The sequence below is a fragment of the Cebidichthys violaceus genome, unplaced genomic scaffold, assembly GCF_023349555.1.
Source record: "Cebidichthys violaceus isolate CVI_PGR_0920_01 unplaced genomic scaffold, fCebVio1.0.p SCAF_15, whole genome shotgun sequence".
In the NCBI taxonomy this organism is placed as follows: Eukaryota; Metazoa; Chordata; class Actinopteri; order Perciformes; family Stichaeidae; genus Cebidichthys; species Cebidichthys violaceus.
Genome location: NW_027176318.1, coordinates 14,266,765 through 14,286,597, shown reverse-complemented (window position 1 = coordinate 14,286,597; position 19,833 = coordinate 14,266,765). Strand labels below are relative to the sequence as shown.

At 45.7% G+C, this 19,833-nt stretch overlaps 1 protein-coding gene across 1 annotated transcript in view; it reads left to right on the top strand.

Moving 5' to 3' along the window:
- The window catches only part of LOC137872023 (cadherin-6-like), a 59,792-nt gene that overhangs the window by 21,840 nt on the left and 18,119 nt on the right, over window positions 1–19,833 (top strand). The window contains exons 3-6 of the mRNA XM_068710218.1: window positions 8,134–8,428; window positions 10,851–10,970; window positions 15,501–15,668; window positions 17,825–18,012. Of these exons, the coding sequence (XP_068566319.1) occupies window positions 8,134–8,428; window positions 10,851–10,970; window positions 15,501–15,668; window positions 17,825–18,012 (771 nt within the window). The remainder of the gene's footprint in view (window positions 1–8,133; window positions 8,429–10,850; window positions 10,971–15,500; window positions 15,669–17,824; window positions 18,013–19,833) is intronic.

The following is a 19,833-nucleotide window of genomic DNA, read 5'->3' as shown; positions in this document are numbered from 1 at the left end:
CCAAATGAATGCAAATTTCACCAGATATTGCTTTATTTGCATTTTACAGTCGCACAAAAATCTGAATTTGTGATGCGACTATTTTGAAAAAGTTCATTTTTCATAATAGCACTGCGGGGGGGGGGGGGGGCAGGGTGAAAAAGAAAGCTCACTACTTGCTGTGTCTTTTCTTTGCAGCATAATGGCTTTCTAGATAACACGATCGTCCGTTACAGAGTCAGAGATCTGCTCTTAATGAGATGCTTCAAAATAAATAACATCCTGCCTACGAGTGCGTCTCTCTGAGAGTACCAGAACCCCCCCCCCATCAACGGAGAGTCGACACGACGTGATACTCCGTTCGGCTGATGCTCAGAAATCGGGCTTTCTTTGCTGCTGGCTGTCCGATATGTTTTTGTTCCTACCGTCAGCTCTGCGGCCGCTTGCACGATGTCCATTCCGCTCACATCAAGCCGTCCTATAGCAGGCCGTCTCGCCCTGCAGTCAAACGCGACTTCCTCCCAAGGTATTCATTTGTTCAACAAAATGAAAACACGACGTCGACCCAGATAACATTGAGGGTGGGGGGGGGGGGGGGGGGGGGGGATGTACAGGAAGACGGGCCAAATAATGCTTGCTTTACATGCAGCGGAGCGGAAGTCAAGATATCGGTCTCCTCTTGCAAACCTACTGTAATTGAGGAGATTGTGAGGCGTCGTGGCAAGGTCAGGACGGCTGAGGAGGAAGAAAGGCTGTTTTGTGCGAGCAGTTGAATGGGGGCCCCGGCGCTTTGCATTCCTATCGTGTGCGTCCGCGGAGGATAGAGCCGTCCAACCAAATGAGATTCTGGAACATACGTCCTCCCGGAGCGAGGGTCGACTTTCAGCCCCGGGGCCTAAAAGGATTACAACACGAGCAAATACGAGGGAGAACGGGGGGGAAAAAAACCAAACAAAAAAAAAAAAGTTTAAAAGAACCAACAACAAAAAAACCAACACACACAGAGTGAATGAAGATCAGAAGTAAGTACCGAGCATGATCAAACCACTTTGGCTTCAGAGAGTGGTGATTGATGTGCCACTCGTCCTTTTAGCTTGTAAAATGACTAATAGCAAAGAGAAGAATGGATTATCTGAGTGTTGTACACTTAGAGAGCCAGAGGCTTTGGCCTGAGAGCCCGTCTCCTGAAGATGCCATTAAGGCATCAACCCATCCAGCGCCACACTTAATCATGACTACAAGCGCTTGCACCTCCTCCTCCCCCCCCTCCCCCCCTCCCCCCTCCCATACCCCCCACAAGTACATGCAGCTGGGAGCTTCTCCTCATTGTCAGCTCACTAGCCAGTTGTCACATCGCATCGCAGCGCGTGGAGTTTTATCTGATTGCAATTACTGTTTGTTAATTGCTTGATAAAGTGCGAGCGATGAATGGCCGCCCCAGACGGGATGAATGGCCTTTTTTTTTTTTTTTGAAGTTGAACACGTGGCTCAGACGCAGAGAACAAGCGTCTGCGTCGTCAGGTGGAGGCCGCGTTCTCACAATGCGCTGGGATTTTGAAGAAGAGAAAGGAGAAGAAATTCTCCAGCGGAAACACAAAAGGGAAAAGCTTTTTGTCATCGCAAGCGGCATCATGGCAACCCGGAGAACACAGCGTGGAGCAAAACCACTTTTGTTAGTGGTGGAGAAAAAAAATGAATTGGAAATAACACAATGGCAGGTTATTATAAACAAGGGAGCAGCTCTTGACACACAGTAAAAGATAGAATGATGAAACTACACTTGAATTACAACATCCCGTCTCCAGTTATTTGGTAAACTCAATCCAAATACCCCCCCCCCCCCCCCACCCTGTATTTTTTTTTTCTTCCTTCCTTTCATTCTATTTCGCGACAGCTTTATCGAGTTGTGAAGTGCTAACAAATGAAAGTTTAATCTTTCCCGAACAAGCGTAACAAAAGCAGTCGGAACAGGAAGGAATTAAGGGAAGCGATCGAGATGAAGGGGGGAAACGGGAGACTCTGGCGCCGGCTTGTTGTGGAGCTGGTTGGCTGATAATCTTGCTAATCTTGCTGTATTGGCCAGTGATTTCTTTCTGTTTTTTTTTTCCTGCAGGAGGGAAATCGCACATTGCCTCTCATTAGCAGGCGAGCCGCATACAGGCCTCGCAGGGCCCGGGCTGTCACTGGGGGAAGAGAATGTTTGTTTATTTCATTATTTCTTCCTTTACCAAAGGGCACATATCCACTGAAAATGGTTAATGGCCTGTGGTTTAGGAGTGTTTGTGCTGTACTATCATATCTCATAAAGTATTTACAGCCCCTGATAGGCCCCAGTGGTTCTGGGTCTGCTGGGTAGACTCCTCAACACAGTCCCTAGCAAGTGAGCAATGCTCTCTGTACGTGAACAAACACACCGGGGCGTGCACACACACACACACACACACACACACACACACACACGTCTGCAACACTAGCCTCCAGTAATGGGCTGGAAATCAGAGGAAAGACAAAAAAAAAGGCAGATGAACAGAGACATAATATTCATCCCAGTCCTGTATGACTCAGCGGTTGAGGCGACCTGGGGGAAGGACTCGAGTGTCTTATGGCAGCGGAGTGGAAAGGTACAGGGATTTAGTTTTTTCTGTGTTTGTTTGTGGGGGGGGGGGGGTTGGAGAGGTTTTTGGTCTCTGTTCATGCACACCCCCCCCCCACCATTACCAGCTGCTCACCTTGGCAAAGAGGCAAGGAGTTTGCAATATGGCAGAGGCTTGGCTGTACCCGAGCCACGCCGATCCCTGCGGTCTCCAGCGGCGACCTGGAGCACACGTTGGCAGTGTTTGTTGATTAGGCGATAAGTTCCCGCTTGTGCGCCGGGAGGGGGCGACTTCAATTATGCCGTTTTCTCCTTTTCGCGGCGGTGGAAAGGGTGTGATGAGGTCATGCGGCGACGAGGCCCGGCAAACATCTGTCTGACAATGTTGCAGGGGGGGGGGGGGGGGGGGAGCGATGTCAGAGCGAGATACGACAACATCGCCGCCGCGGCGCCTCGCGATTGTTTCCGCGCTATCGCCTGCCTACTGCTGTTTCAAGCGCCTGTTGGTTTTTGTCAGGGTGAGATTAATTGATTTTCTATCGTCGAACCGTCTGGCTTTGTCTCGGCAATCAAGCAGTCAGTTGACCAAGTTTTATTTAATTGAGGGGCAAATAGATACGACGGCAAAGTAAGGCCGGGGCCGGGGTTTTAGATTCACGAGTCCTGTTTGACAAAATAAGTCAAAGTTTCTGAATATTATATATTCTTTAATACTCATTTAATCATGTTTTCTTTATTTTTTATAATTCTAAACAATGGCCTAAACTATTTTTTAAAAGCCTTTTTAATAAAAAAAAAAAATATTTAGTTTATTCATTTTTAAACTGCACGCCAAAAAATCCCAACGTCACATAAACATCTTTCAAAATTCAGCTGTAAAAACTATTTCTTTTCTTGAAAATAGCAAAAGTCTTCTTATGCGGCGATGATATTTCAGCTTCTTTCCATTTGTGTTCGACTTTCCAAAAACTATCCATTTATTTAATATATGCATTCAATATCTATACCTTGAAAATATAACGGGTAATGCAAAATGCAGGTTGTTGCACTAGATTTTGAATTTGAAACTAGTTGAAATATTGTTACCACACAGTTAAAGAACATTTTTTTATAAGAAAACACTTTTTTCTGTTTTATAACGTCTCAACTAAATCAGCCTTAAAAGGTCACCATGTGCACTTTGTGCGTCATTGTACACTGAAGAACTATTCAGGTTGTTCACGATCACACAAATACCCAGAACCACCGCTGAAGACTTGACCTCGGCTACGACCCTGCAGCAAAGTGAACGCAAACCGCTGAGGAATGCTCGTAATGAACAGACAACGATCTGATGCATGGGACACCAAACGGAAAAAAAATGTCAGATGTCCACAAGAGACAAAATATATGATAACTGACATTTCCACCTTTTTAAGTCTCTGCAGCTCTGACCACACATCTCAAGTTTACACATCAACAGACATTTGATAGGCTATTTTTGTGCACAGTCTGAGGCTACCATCTGGCTACATAGAAGGCAGCCAGTTCTCTACAGGCCAGGACACAAGGCCTTAAAGGCTAACTGGCTAATTGCCCTAAGCAGCCCATTTCCAGAGCCATCTTTCTGGCCTAACTCGAGTGATGCACAAACGGCGGCCAGATCGAGTCTGCGCTAACATTTGCTGCACTTGAAGCTGATTAATTTCACAAACAAAGACAGCTCGCTTCTAAGTTCTCACACACAGATGTCTGATGAGCACCACTTCACTTCTCAGCCCACTTCAAACTGGAAGATGAAGCAAAAAAAAAAAAAAAAAAAATCTTCTAGAGTGAAAAAATGGCAACCGTTGGATATGTTATTGTATCCCTCTGCAGAGAAGGCTAATTGAGTGGAAGGGTTTCAAAATATATATAGCGCGTCATTGATGGTATCAGGGTCTAGGTACATGCTCAGTACTTTGCTTCACAGTTCATTCACTGCAAAGAAATCTTTGCTCGTCATTTTTTCTTACAAATGGGAGAATTTTTCCAATTTTGACAATACAAATCTGAGATTGAGTGGCACAACTTCCCTTGAGCCTCAAGATAAAGACACAGATGTTTAGAAAAATGATTTTCAAAAAAGTCACTTTCTGTTGCAAACAGTTTGAAATACTGTGTCTCTGCAATGGCAGACTGTTTCACTTGTTTTGAAGGAGGAAAGGGAATAGTTTGACATTTTGGTAAACAGGTTTTAGTGAGTTGAGAAGATTGATATCGCTCTCGTGTCTGTACAGTAAATATGAGGCTACCACCTGTTAGCTTACGTTAGCAAACAGAGGCTAACCAGTGAGCTTAGCCTTAGACTACCAGCACCTCCACATACTAGAAATAAAGGTTCCAAGCGGGTTCTTCCCAGAATAAGAACCCTTTTATTGAAGAGAGAGTTTTTCAGGGTCTCTTTGTAGGGCTAAGGGTTCCTTTTGAGAACCCTTTTCATCCCAAGAACCCTTTTTGGAAAAAGAGTTCTTCAAGGATTGTTGAAAGCATCGGTGTTAAGCCCACACAGTCCCCAAAAACTGTGCTGCACCACGTCAGCCCCGACCCATAAAAGTTCTACATGGAAACCTAATATGGAATATACAAGTATTTTCGGTAGAACCCCCCTGTTTGGGTTCTTGTTGAACCCCTTGGAATATAAAATAGTTACCGAGATGGTTCAAGGTGTAACCCTTTATGTTGGTTTCGAGGTAGAACCCACTGAAAGGGTTCCTGTAGTCGCCTTTACAAAGGGTTCTACCAGGAACCAAAAAAGGGTTCTCCTATGAGGACAAGCCGAAGAACCCTATATGGTTCCAATTAACACGTTTATTCCTAAGAGTGTAACACTCACTCATTAACATGTTGTATCTTTTTTGTTTCATCCATACAAACACTATAGTTTAAAAAAAATCGTTATGCTAAGCTAAGCTAAGTAGCTGCTGGTTGTAGCCTTATATTTAGCTTATTAGCATATTTCCCAACATGTCAAACTATTCTGGACAGAGTGACTTAAATAAGATGGAGATGTTTTGCAGTGTCCTCCTCCTTTCACCAAAAGACCAAAAGTCCCAGTGCTAATGAACATCGCGTCATGTTCTCTGCCTTTTTTTTTACGATTCGGTACCACAGGAGGGTAAAGGAGAAAAGGCGAGCTATTGATGTGCCAGAGCTTCTTGGTGACCGTACTGAATGCACATGTGGCTTTCTGTTCTCCCCCCTGTGACAGTTTAATTGTATTTTCGATATAAATTGATCAAAGGGCCATTGTGAATGCACGTTGGCCTGCCACATTGATTTCCGGGAGAGGTTTTTTTTTATTTATTTTTTTTCCCCCTCTTAATTTGAGTGGAAGGGCTGCAGTAAATTCACCTCTCCAGCTAGGTGGGCAGCTGGGAAGGACGGGGTCACTGCAGCAGGCCGCTGGAGTTCGATACTCTGAGCCGCCTTGAAATATCCTTCAGGGGAGTGAGGAGGAACTCTTCAGAACCACAAGATCCTTCTGTTTCCATAGAAATGACGGTCGACACTGCACATGTCACACTGTCTATCTCACATCTCAGCCGAAAAGGAGAGGACTCGACGGTTATTAACTGAATTGTCGTGCCGGCAGAGATAGGCGGCTTGATAGACAATCATAGAAAAGGACATTGCAGCTATAACAGCGGGAGAAAGATAATAATGTTGAAGTGGATTGTTTTCAGCCAACTGAGTCTCTGTTGGAAGCACGTACTGTAAAGCAGAATAGAAAACAAATACAATTCTGCAGGATGTTCTTCTGGCTTGGTTAGACAGAGAAGAAATAGGATTGTTTTGACCAGACTTCAAGTGGGTTAATGAAACAGTGCTCCGCTCTAGATCCTAATCCGAAGATGCTGAAATTCTGCAACACACTCTGGTTGGCTTGGTTAGACAGACAGAGAAAGGAATGAAAACAGTCTTTTTTTTTTTTTTTTTTACCAGCATTCAAGCAGGCGAACAAAATAGTGTTAAAGATGCTAATCCACAAAGCTGTTCGTCTCACATGTGCCAGCTTTGCCCTGATATAACAGCATGAATTAGTAAAGCTCCCGAGCACCTGGGATGAAAAGCTTTTTAATATATGATGAGAAGGGAGACTTTGCAATGCGCGCTCCCACGTGACCCAGCTGCAACGCACAATATCCCCCCTCAGTCTGTCCACCGGCGGAGCCAAGAACGCTTGTAGACACACCAACAGAAGGAGAATATGCATTCAAACACGTCGGCTCACTCCAGTTAACGAGGCGCCGTCCACGGACTCTCCGGAGTCACGTGCTAAGTGAGCATTCAAATGGCGTTGGTACTTTGCAAACACGTGCCCTCTTTTTGCCCTTCACCCCCCCCCCCCCCCCACTGCAATTATTACCATGTCCCTTATTAAAGACGGGAAAACGGGAAGTAGGCAGGGAAGCAGTGGGAGGGGAAACGACTGGACAAGCTTTTGATGAGTTCTCTGAGATAAATATGTTGGGGGTGGGGTGGGGTGGGGGGGGGGGGATTTGGTGGTGGAATTAAAATGTCAGCGCATGCTAAGCTGCTGTTCATGCAGGGGAAAAAAAAAAAAAAAAAGCAGCAGATAGAGAGGGAGAGAGAGCAAATATTAATGAGAAGCTCCACAGACAAGTGGACTCTGGTGCTCCTCTGGCATGTTGGTCATGTTGCTGATCCATCAGGGATTGGCAGGCGGCGGACGTGCGCTCACTCATGCTGGCACTTCACAGGCTTCGACCCACCGGCATTCTGTTTTACAGCACTGTGCAAATGCCACCGTGGCCCTGCGGTTTAAAAAAAAAAAGAAGCGTGATGACAACCTGCATGTAACAATACCAGTGAATGCAACATTTTGAAGCGCTCCGGCTCTCTGTGTGTTTTTCTTTTCTTGGCAGGACGTGAATTTCACAGAGACGAGGTGAAGCCGCCGCGGCTGACGTGATGACAGTTTACTAAAGATGATATGAATCTGTTAAATAACACCAAACGCACTTATCAAAGCTGTCTAGTGTTTCTTTGCCAAGGCCCAGATTGGTCAGATCATTCATATGTGCGTGGCGTTTCAGAAATACTTAAGTGGAAAACTGTGATTCGACTTTGAAATTTGATTTTGTTGACATCTTTGGTACAAAGTGCTTATTGCTTCTTCTTCTTTTCTTTTTTTTTCGCTCCGCACTTCTCAGAGATCACCTGTCAATCAAACCGTGCAGCCAGCGCTGTGATGTTTTTTTTTTTTTCCTTTGGACTTTAGATGACGTCACTGCTCACTCTGGCTATTTCTGCTCATGCCGACTAGGAGATGTCTCCCTCTAAAGAGAGAGCTGACACTTGGTGTTCACAAGAGCACATTAAGCAAATGTGAAAGCTTCCATGAGCCGAAGTTTGAATCGCTGCTGTGCTATAATAATTAGCAATAGAGAGCTCCCAAAGTGGAAATGTATTAAAATGAAAATGCCACAAACTGTTGCTTTAAATTGTTGTTTGGGAGCTGCAGGTATCCACATTATCATATTTTATATATATATATTGTGTTGTTTTTTTTTTTGCAGCTTCACTCTGATTCGGATCGAGGAGATGGAAGCGTGAGGTACGTCCTCACGGGGGAGGGAGCCGGGTCCCTCTTCAAGATCGACGAGAATTCGGGGGACATCCACGCCACCAAGAGGCTGGACCGCGAGGAGAAGGCCTACTACATCCTCCACGCCAAAGCCGTCAACCGCTTCACCAACGAGGCGCTCGAGGGTCAGTCCGAGTTCATCATCAAGATCCACGACATCAACGACAACGAGCCCCGATTCACCAAGGACCCGTACATGGCCAGAGTGCCCGAAATGTCCGACATCGGTGAGTAAGCGCTCCTCATAAGTCCGTGAAGTCTTCATGTTGAATGAATGAACGCTGTAGCACTGTGAGGCACTTCATCGACTTGTAGTGGAATGGTGAAACGATAGGCAAGTCTATTGAATGAATCCTTAAATAATACAAGAGATTCTTTGAGGAGCAACTTGTAAGTTGATTTATTTTATTTTCTACTGAGTTTAGACTTGGCAGGTCACTCAATAGGGCCCTGTAAACATACAGCTTTATTATTTAATGAGTTAATAGATTAAAAAAAAAAGACAGATTAGTCACTAAATAGTAACAATAATTGCATACACATTAAAATGATAATAGGTTTTGTGTGCACAGAAGGCTAAGAGAGTTTTATTTCGTATGTCAAACATATTTATTGATCATGAAACACACAATAATTAAGTGTTTACACAACTGAAGGTGCGTGCGTGTGTGTGTGTGTGTGTGTGTGTGTGTGTGTGTGTGTGTGTGTGTGTGTGTGTGTGTGTTAGCGGCTGGATTAAAAGGCTTATGATTCAAATGGGATAGAGACGTTATAAAATGCCAGTCTTCCTGGATCAATGGGACTTTATCAATCATAATAATGATGCAGACTCAACAAAGCGGGCCCGGCTAATTAAATGAGACTCGGAGCTGTTTGATGACCGGAGAATAAACAAGGTAGAGTGTCTCTCCGTGTGACGATTTCAGCACTGGTGCAGATTATCTTTTTAAATACAGTATTGTATTTATTAAAACTGTATTTCATTTAATTACCGGCATTTTCAGCTGCGTCTTCACAGTGAGTAATTGCAGATTCCACGTCTCTGCAGACGCCAGTTTCTCAGACAGCACCGTTCGCTGTTCTTTTTTTGTTTTTTTTTCGTATTATCATTCGGCACCAAATTAAACTTTAATTCACCGTGCACTTCTGCTCTGGCTCTTAGTCTAAAAGTGCATAGTGGCCTCATGAATATAGATAAACAATATATAAAAAAAAAGGCCCCTAATCAATACTTGCATGAAAACATGGTTTGAACTCTCTGTTCTGTTCTGTTCTGTTCTGCTGCTGCCAAGCTTTTTTTCGGGGACTGAGGGACGTCGGTCTTGCGGCCCGGACATGTGACAGAGTTGTCACTCGGTTCAGCAACCCCGAGAGAGAGAGAGAGAGAGAGAGAGAGAGAGAGAGGCCGGCACTTATCTAAGGGCAGCACGGGTGCCCATGGCAACAACCGAGGTGTGATGTCACCGCTCGGCAGAGCATGTGTTCACGAGCGACTGCGTCGAGACGCTGCCCCTTTAATTGTGACAAACACTTTTGAGTTTTATTATAGTGTCACGGCTCTGACATTCTTGTCTCGGACTCTCGGGCTCCTTTGACAACTGAACGATTACAGTCGACGTAATTTAGTCGCCCCCCCCCCCCACCCCCTTGCACAAAAACTGTGATTATTCCTGACTTGTTTTGTCAGAATATTCTTTTCTCAAAAGCTTAAAGTCGGCGATGAGATGGCTGATGTGGATCAGTGATATTTTTCGAAAAGCCGCCATGTCAGAAAAGCCTCTTTGAGTCTAATTCCCTAGTTAAAGGTATTAGTGATCAAGGTTCGGTGAACTTGCTCAGGAACCCTCCCGAACTGTCACTTACACCAAATCAGACAGCCGTGGGCTTTCTCTCGCTGCTTTTTGGTCTTACGATTTCTTTTTTTTTTTTTTTTTGCTCGCACTACCCTCCATCCATACGGATGACATTGATTTTTAAAGGAGGGGAAACTCTCCTCTCACCCCTTACAGATCATAGCTGACATCGAATTAGAGACGTTCCGTGGGGTCGTTAACCCATTGTATCGCACGATTCTCTATTTATACCGCTTTGCCATTAAATATTTCTACTCAATTAATTTTCTTCTGCATGTAATGAGGCACCACTTGGCCCCGCGAGGCGCCATTTGGGAGGTAGCACTTGGCTAACCGTTTCCCTTTGTTCCACTGAAATGGGGGCTTCAGCCTCTCTGGAAGAGAAAATGGATCACAGTCGTTCGCCTGCTATCAGATAGTTGGCTTCTCAGACACTCCAGATCTGTGGATACACTAATAGGCTTCTTGGGGTTTGCAGAGAGCCGGCGTCGGTGCCGCTCGCATTGCTTAGAGAGAGATATGCTTAGAAAAATACATTAGGACTTATCGATTAGCCGCGAAAAATCAATCGCGTATACGGGTATAAGTGGCCGAGGGTAAAGATTGGTTTGCGTAATGCAAAGGGACAGAAATGATCAGTCACATTCTGCACGATGCATGATTAGGAGAGGATCCGACACCTCATCAGAAGGTGCATCAGCTTGACCAATTATCCAGCGGGCCATTTTCAGCAGTATTGAAGAGTAGATCTAAATCATTGTCATGAATCTTCTCCCCCACCCCCCCCCCCCAACAGGCGCCTCTGTAATTCAAGTGACAGCCACGGACGCAGACGACGCCACGTACGGCAACAGCGCCAGGGTGGTGTACAGCATCCTGGAGGGGCAGCCGTACTTCTCCGTGGACCCAGAGACCGGTCAGTGTCAGTGTGCAGCTCTGTGTGTGTGTGTGTGTGTGTGTGTGTGTGTGTGTGTGTGTTGGTGCTTTGTATTCGTATTCCTAGCGTAGAAAGTGTGACGTCAACGGAGACGGTAACTTTTTCTAGAAATGATCGTCCGCGTCCTGAAGAAAGGATCATTGTTTTAAGAGAATCGAGTGAAACTGTATTCGATAAAACACATGAAAGCAATTGATTTTCATCGGGATCAAACAAGAATAATCCTGTTTTGTCACCTCTTTTGAGAAAAATAGGTCTTTTAGGACTTCATTACAGACTTCTTTCCTGCTCGGCAGCAGTGATTTGATTGCAGAAATGTACCCTAAACCATGACTGGGTGTTAGTCCTTCATAATCAAAAGACAGGGCGCTGCTTTTGTTCATCTTGCACCAAGGTGTAGCGCCCATACGAAGAGAAATCTATCATAAAGGTAAAGATCATAACGTCTACAGTAGACCAGCATGCACTGCAGCCACAAAGGATGTTTGCTTTCTGACTCTTTTGTGTATTTCTTCTGAAGAAAGTCTCTTATCCTTCGGCCCTGACAATGCTGCTGCTGCTGCTGCTGCTGCTGCTGCTGCTGCTGCTGCTGCACTCTCCACCTCCGCATGTAAGCCGCAAGTTTACAACCTTTTGCCATTCTGGGCAAAACATGACAAATCACTGACGCCAAGGCGGGACATTTAAAAAAAAAAAAAAAAAAGTGATCACAAAATGACCCCTGGAATGCTGTGAGTTTTCTGTTTTTAAACCGAACCAAAAGCGCAGACACGTCTGCCTCCTCTCGCAGGCTGACGGGCTGGGTGGGGGTGGGGTGGGTGTGGGGTGGGTGGAGGATTTGTAGTAGTAGGGAGAGTGGCAAATCACCAACCCCAAAAATCGAGCCGCTTGCTAGTTTTAATCATTAATGTGCGCTTTGGAACACATCCCGCTCGTGTCTTCTTTTGCTTAAACAAAAGGGAAACGACGACGACAAAAAAATCCATTTGCAGATTAGCGCGGGGATTAACAGTAATATGGTTTATCCCACATGTGGTATGTAAGCTGACATCCCCTCTTTCACAAAGACATGCCTGGACATCACATTATAAGCAGGATTTTGTTTTTTCCCCTCTCCTCCTCTCTCTGTGTGTGTGTGTGTGTGTGTGTGTGTTTGTGTTGTAGTCATTAAGCAATAACAAAGGTAGACGGAGATACAGAGCTCTAAAGCGGCTCCTCTTCCTAAAATGATTGCTGTTCTCTGTAACAGAGCGCGCGTGTGTGTGTGTGTGTGTGTGTGTGTGTGTGTGTGTGTGTGTGTGTGTGTGTCTGTAAAGATAAATCACAAAAAAATAAAAGTTGCTTGTGTTTCCTTTTGCCACGTTATGTTCGGGAGGAAGCAAAGAGCAAGTTTCAGGGCCAGGCCTGTCTGATGTGAGCCTCGTCAGCCTCTCCTCCTTCCCTATTGTTTGATATGCAGTGAATCATCTATTCACACTGCAAGCGATGATGTTTGTCAAAGCAGTTTATTTAGGGTGAAACTCGTGTTTTTCATCTTTATTCTCTCACTCCACGACGTCTGTCTGTTTTTTTTTTGGGGGGTTTTTTGTAACATATTTTGCTTCAAATTAAAACGTGTAATAGCAGACTTAAAGATTTAAAGAGCGACTCTGATGGGAGACGGAGCACACCTTTTGAATGTGCTGCCAATTACCGCTTCACTCCGGTCTCCGTTCTGACTCCAAACTAGAGATCTGACGAGTCAGAGCGGAGAAGCACTTGAAAGGCCGAACATTAACACGACTCTTAATTCCAAAGAGGAGATAAATGATGGCGAATGCATCTGGAGGTGAATGTTGAGCGCGTGAGGAAATTAAAGGGATACGCTGTGGTTGTTTTGGGGGGGGTTTGGGGGAGGTTGGGGTTGGGTTGACCCTTTGGTCCACTTTCCATTTTAATCACGAGGACACAGACACCAAAATGTGCTCCCGTGTGACCGCCGAGCTCCGTGCCGCTGCCCCCGTACTCGGCAAGAGAACTGACCTTTCAGCGATAAAACGTTCGCTGGCGGTTTAATTATCTGGCCTGTAGATGCATGAATCACAAAGAAATATCATTAACTCAATACAAGCTGGCTTATTTTAAGAACTCTTCCAGGTGAGTACGGTGATCTTTAGATCCACCCGTGGAAAAGGTTATGTCGTACGGCGGCTTGATTTTTGAGAAGGTTGTACTGAACATATTATTGTTACATCACAGCTGCATTCACTCACAGCGTACACACTATCGTCATTATCAGTAGCATAGACCTGTTTTTGTGTCGCTCAGGGGGATAGCACATCAACAGCATACGCCACATAGAAGTGGATTACATCATCTGGAAGCTGTGACACATTAATTAATTTGCATTAATTTCAGATGCAGCTCAGCAGTGTGTGTGTGTGTGTGTGTGTGTGCGCGTGTGTGCATGTGTGTGTGTGCAAAGTGCTTGTAGTCATAAATCAGTAAATTGTGAAAGTGTTCAAGGTCTTATAACATTATGAAAGAAGTGTGAATGCTGCTCTCATGCGCTATTTCGTATCGGATCTTGCAGCAGTCGTGCGGTTGATACCATTTGTTACACAGCTTTGGTGCTAAATTTAACATTGTTTTGTTTTTGGTCAAAAGATCCCTCCAAAATACCAAAGTAAGACACAAAGGCCTCGAGGATCACCAATAGAACAATCCATGCTGTGACTTGGTATTTAGACATTTCTGCAAGAATTGCACTTTTTTTTTTTTTGTTGTCAATTGGCAGCGAGCGCTTCTGTCCTGGAAGCTGCTCAGAAACCCTCTTATTATTTTAAATGTGAGAGCTCCTCTGAACGCCCCTCGCTCTCCAGTCAGCGGCAGTAAAGCTTCTCGACTCTGTGATTATCCTAGAAGTCACAGCAGCGACGTCGCATCTCAACGACGGTCTCACTTTGTGAATTGGCTGCAGTGGAGACGAACATCATCACTCACGAATACAAGTCTCAGCTTTCCAGTCACACCCAATTAATGCAATTCCAAAAGTGAGAAAATAGCACATTTATACCGCATGCAAGACAGAAGAACCCATTGTCTTTGTTTGCGGCGTTATTTGCATTTCTTTCTCACAAGCTTCCATGTCGTGGTTGGTAACGATGGCTTCATTAGGTCGGGTGGTTTCATGTGGCGTCATATTTTTCAAGACACTAATGTCAGCTGGGATGAAACAAAATGTCCACCCGAGTTTCCCAGAGTCCAAGGCGACGTCTTCAAATGTCTAATTTTTGTCGAACCAACTGTCCCAAACCCAAATGCGTTCAGTTCACCACGGAGAAAACGGAGAACAGCAGCGAATATTTGCAATGGAGAAGTTGTAATTCGGGGTTTTTTTGGGCTGTATATTGTTTATTGTTCATACTGCACATGTTACAGTAACTGTGCACTGCTACCATTACAGCTGCATGCACTGTACATGCTGTATTTTGGTGAATTGAACATGCAGCAAAGTGTTTGCACCTTGTGGTCGGATTATGAACTGTGTTTTGTTGCAGTTACTTACTGTTAGTGTCAATAAAGATTAATCTAATGTAGTTTAATACCATTTAGAGCTGCTATGCCGAATATTGTGTACGTTCGAGGGAAATGACTTTCAAAACTAGCTCTGCTTTGTAAAATAACAAGAATGATCTGCATATTTTAAGATCGCCAGTTGTATTTCTTTTACCTTTTATAGTAGTTTAAACGGACCTTATGTTCCTAAACACCCAAACCTTATTTTTGCTGCAGCAATGTTGACCGCAGTGAGGGATCAACGAGGTCCTCTTGTGTTGAGCACGCCTCAGAAAACGCTCTGTTCTACGAAGTGAAGAGTTAAAAACGAGCTGCTCAGAGTCCGCCTAAGCAAATAAACCCGTGTTTAAAAGTTCTGCCCTGCAATTTTCATCAAGGTCGAATTAAACATTGTCAATTAAACATTGATAACATCTTTTAGGACCGCGGCTAATGATTATTTTTTATCATCTATTAGTCTGCCGGTCGTCTTTTTGATTGGTCGATTAATCATTTTGTCTGTAAAATGCCAAAAAAAAAAAAAACGAAGGAAGATGCCCAATAAAATATCCCAGAGGTTCTGTGTGAGCTCCAGTTCACAACCTGAAGATATTCAGTTTACAGGGCGAAGACGGGCCGCGAGTTCTCACATCTTGAGAGCGGAAACAAGAGGATTTATGGCTTTTTGGCTTAAAAGATGACTGAAACAATCTATTGAATACTAAAATATTTGCCGATTAAATTTTATCTGAACCAACTTCATCCTTGAAGAAGATGCCTTTGTACATACTGAAATAAAGAAGACTCTTTGGAGTGTACAGATTGTAAAACCCTCTGAGTAAAAGCCCTTCTGATTTTTGGCTGCATGAATACACTTGACTAGGCGATGGAATAACCAGATGGGCTTTCTTTTTTTTTTCTTTTTTTTTTTGTAAATAAACTCCCACCATAAATCAGTGCTTTTCTCCTCAGGCCTGATCAAGACGGCTCTGCCCGGCATGGACCGAGAAGTCAAGGAAAACTACCAGGTTGTGATCCAGGCCAAAGACATGGCCGGACAGATGGGCGGGCTCTCCGGCACCACCACAGTCAGCATCACCCTCTCCGACGTCAACGACAACCCGCCCCGCTTCACCAAGAGTGAGTACGGCCTTCTGGAACCACACACACACACACACACACACACACACACACACACACACACACACACACGCACTGAGTGACCGATACTCAGCCCATGAAAACCACTTGTCAGTGTGAGCCGGTGCCAGGCAGGCAGCCCCCCATCTGGTGTCGGTTTCAAAATGAATTTGGATTATTGAAGGGAGCTCTGGGTTTTGTGCGACTAAGGCGGGCCTCTTAAAGGCAGCGAATAATTAAATATAGAGCCATATGACGGAGCGAAGGGTCCTGCAAAGTGCATCAGATCAGCCCCGTAATCCCTATTAAATGAAGAGAGTACATTCACTGGTTTTTATCTGCCCTGCTCTCCCGCTCTCTTTGTCTATCCCACGCTATTAAGTCTTTCTTCTGCTGCCTTTTACTCCATAAAACCGCTGTTCTCAATTTAGTGCTCCAACTGTCCTTGGTGCATTTTTTTTTTTCCCCCTCTCTTTTTGTTACCCTCTCACTCATCAATCATCAATCCTCCCCTTCTATACTCACTTTCAGTCTCACACACTGTCTCCCTTACTCCCCCCCCCCCCTCCTCCTCCTCCTTCCACCCGTATCACTTCCTCTGTCACGCATCTGGCAAACGGCAGCCGGATCAGATTGACAGATTACTGGTGTCGTCGCGTTTCACCCCCCCCCCCTCCCTCGGTAACGGCAAGCGGCGACTGTACAGTTGGAGACGCTCGTGTGCACCGCCGCCAACGCGAGGCGAACACGCGACCGCAGAACTCCCCCGCTGTCCCACCATTTATCACTCCCTCCCTCCGCTAGCTTGAAGGGGGGGGGTGGGGGGGGCAGGCAGACGCTGTCATCTCAGCCCCTCCACCAATGAATGAACAGTGCGAGGAGGGGAGACGGGGATGGAGGAGGGTGACAGGAGGGGAAGATAGAGGAAGAAAGAAGAGTGATGCAGGCGACAGAAAGACAGCCTGTGATGGAGGGAGTGTGGGGGGGAGGAGGAGGGGGGGGGGGCAGACAGAGGGGAAGCTTGAAAGAAGGAGAAAGAGGAAGAGATATTGTAATGGGACACCCAGAGGAGGTAGAGTGTCAGGAAGCGATATCATTGTTGTCTGCCGGAGTGATGCCTCTTCTTTTCCACCCATTGCTAAATACCTGTTAGCCCAGGGAAACTCTCGTAGTGCGCCGCTTTCAGTGTGTGTGTGTGTGTGTGTGTGTGTGTGTTTGTGTGTGTGTTTTCTGTGTGTGTGTGTTTGTGTGGAGGCAAGTGTCAGCGTCACTGAGACCTGCCGACTCAGGCGTTGCCAAAACACTGTCAGCATGTTTTATTAGTGTGTCAGTGCTGTTTGTCTCTGCAGGCTGTGTGTATATCGCGCCCCGCTCCCTCGCGCGGTCCAGCTATTTATTTAAGCATACAAGATGCAGCTGGAGCCGCCGCCGCGGCCGACAGGCAGCCATCAATTCACCCGCCTCAAACCAGGAAATCATCTTAGGAAATAAAAAAAAAAAAAATAAAAAAATAAAAAAAGACGAAGAAGAAGCAATTAATTTACGTTGAGCAAAATTGGCCCGGAATTTATGTTACATCCTAAACTCCTGAGTAGTGAGTCAATAACGCTTGTAGCAACTTAACGTGAAAGGCCAAATGTCTGTTTTGGAAATGAAATATGTTTCGGCGCATATGAAATGTCTGCTCCACAGCTGATCTACAAACGTTGCAGCACTAAATCTCCCACACGGTTTCTCCTTTTCACACACTCTCCCTCTCCCCGGCCGACTCGCCTGGTGCTGCTTTCTGATTGGCTCTGACTCACCCTCTCCCTGACTTGCTCCCTTGTATTCTTGCTCTCTGACTCACCCGCTTACACTTTCTTTCTTTTTTTCTTTTTCCACTAACCGGGTTATGATGCACGACCGGTGTCAGGGGTGGCGGTGTATTCTCTTTGTCTTTGTGTGTTAATCTCGGGTTTATTTAAGGCCTTTAGTGCTTCTCGGTTATATTTTTAATTGTGATAAAAGAAATCGTGAAAGAATTGCATCTTTGTGTGGAAAACAGGGGCGTGACCTCGGCCCGTCTCGCATACTCAATCTCTGACTCACTTTTCTTTTTCCTGTTCATCTTTTCATGCAAACAAATTCACAAAGACGATATTCTTTCTCTCCAGCCCTCTACGAGTTCAGAGTGCCCGAGTCCATCGAGCTCGGGTCTGCCGTGGGAGTGATCCGGGCCATGGACGCCGACATCGGCGAGAACGCGGAGATGGACTACAGGATCATCGGGAGCGACGGCCCCGGCATGTTTGATGTCACCACCAACAGGAGCACGCAGGAGGGCGTCATCTTGCTGAGGAAGGTCAGCGACTCTCTGTTTGTGGCCTGTGAGGCTTTTTTTTTTTAGAGTGACGGGTGTAGGTTCCATGTCCTCCTCCTCTTTTCCAAATCCCCATTCGATTTACTCACTAAAATGACTAAACGGTGTCGTCTTACTGCTGCTGAAATCCAGATGAGAGAAGCTCTGAATGGATAAAAAGCATTGATATGCTCACTTCATTCCAGCTATCACCTTTTGGCCCTGAGCGTCATCCATCAGGCTGCCCCTAACCTCTGATTGGAAGTTATTCAGAGCAAATCTATGATTGAGGGATTGCCTCCACGCTGCTCTCAACATGGCAATGGCTGAGCCGGCGGCTAGGCTAGCAGCTACGGGGTGCTAGCAGCTACGGTGCTAGCAGCTACGGTGCTAGCAGTGCAACAAACAGAAGCTGACAGAGCTATCGGTGTTTCCCCTGAGTGGGAACAGGAGGGTGGGTGCCGTAGGGGTGGGACGGCGTTATCAGCGGTAACCGCCACGTGAGCACAGTGTAGAGCGGCGGCCGTGAGCTAGCCTGCGAGGAGAAGTTTAGGTTACAGAACACACACAGAGAGAGAGAGAGAGCTGTTCGCTGCTCTATCAATGCTCTGGATATCGTATAGAGAACCTTGAAGTTTTTAGTCGTGGTTGATTCTGGACAGCTACTTTGTCTGAAATACAGCAGAAGAGCAACTTGCACGTCAACCAAACTAACTCACGTTGTGTTAATAAAGAAGTCGGTCAATAATCGACCTTCTTCCATCAGGCCGTGGGCAACCGCAGTCTGATTTCACGCTGCACACGCGGCGGAGTGAGACGTTTTTCTGCACGACAGCAGGACGTAGCAGAGTCGTTTTTTACATTGCTGTAGAGTTGGAGGTTAGCAGCCTATCGCCTGCAGCTTTTCATCTCACAGCTCACCACGGATGCTCCTCCTGTAATTCTGCACAATGTTTAAAAAAACGGATTCGCTGTAAATCCCGAAATGACCATGTCTTGTTTTGTAGACATTTTTTCGATAAACGATCACAGTAGGTGCTAAACGCGGTGACGAATAAGTCCGTCCGTCCGTCCGTCCCCCCCCCCCCCCCCCTCCTCCGTGTTTTGCCAGTTGAAAACCTTTGTGCAAAACAGCAAGACACCTTCAAATCCCTTCAAGTGTATGAAGGCAATACTGGTGGACTCCGCCACTATCAGCGAGACTGTAAATAGTATCAAAAACGTTTAATTTGGTCTATTTTTGTGGACAGCATAACAACGACGTCATCGTAATATTATTATTTGCTAGAATGATACAACTAAATGCAGGAAATAGCATTCCCATTGTCTCACCTTTTAGTGTTGTTTTTATTTTAACCCTCGACTTCATCCCACCTAGCCAGGACCTGCCTGTAGCTCATGCGCATCGCACTTCTCATCTGGCCAACGAAGGGGAAACGACACAATGAACTGCACTCAGTAACGAAGCACAGTGATGGGAGCTTTATGATTTCCATATACGCTCTGACAGCCGACGGACGGACAGCGGTCTTATTAGATTCCAACTTACACTTGCCTCCACTCCCAGTACATGTGTTTTTTTGAGTGAGGTTCATTTCTCCTCTCAGCTGAGACCAAAGCAGAAACACTGACGCTCGGTATGGATCGCAGCATTCGGCGGTGGGCTGCGGTGTGTTTCTGATGTGTTCAACAGAACCTGGCAGTTGCCTTGTCAAGCGCTCTCTCTGCAGCCTCCGATTGATCGCCTCCATCACGCCATCATTAAGTGCAAGATGGCATAATTGCCTTTCGTAGCCGCGGCAGTGCTGTTAGTGGATGTGGTGT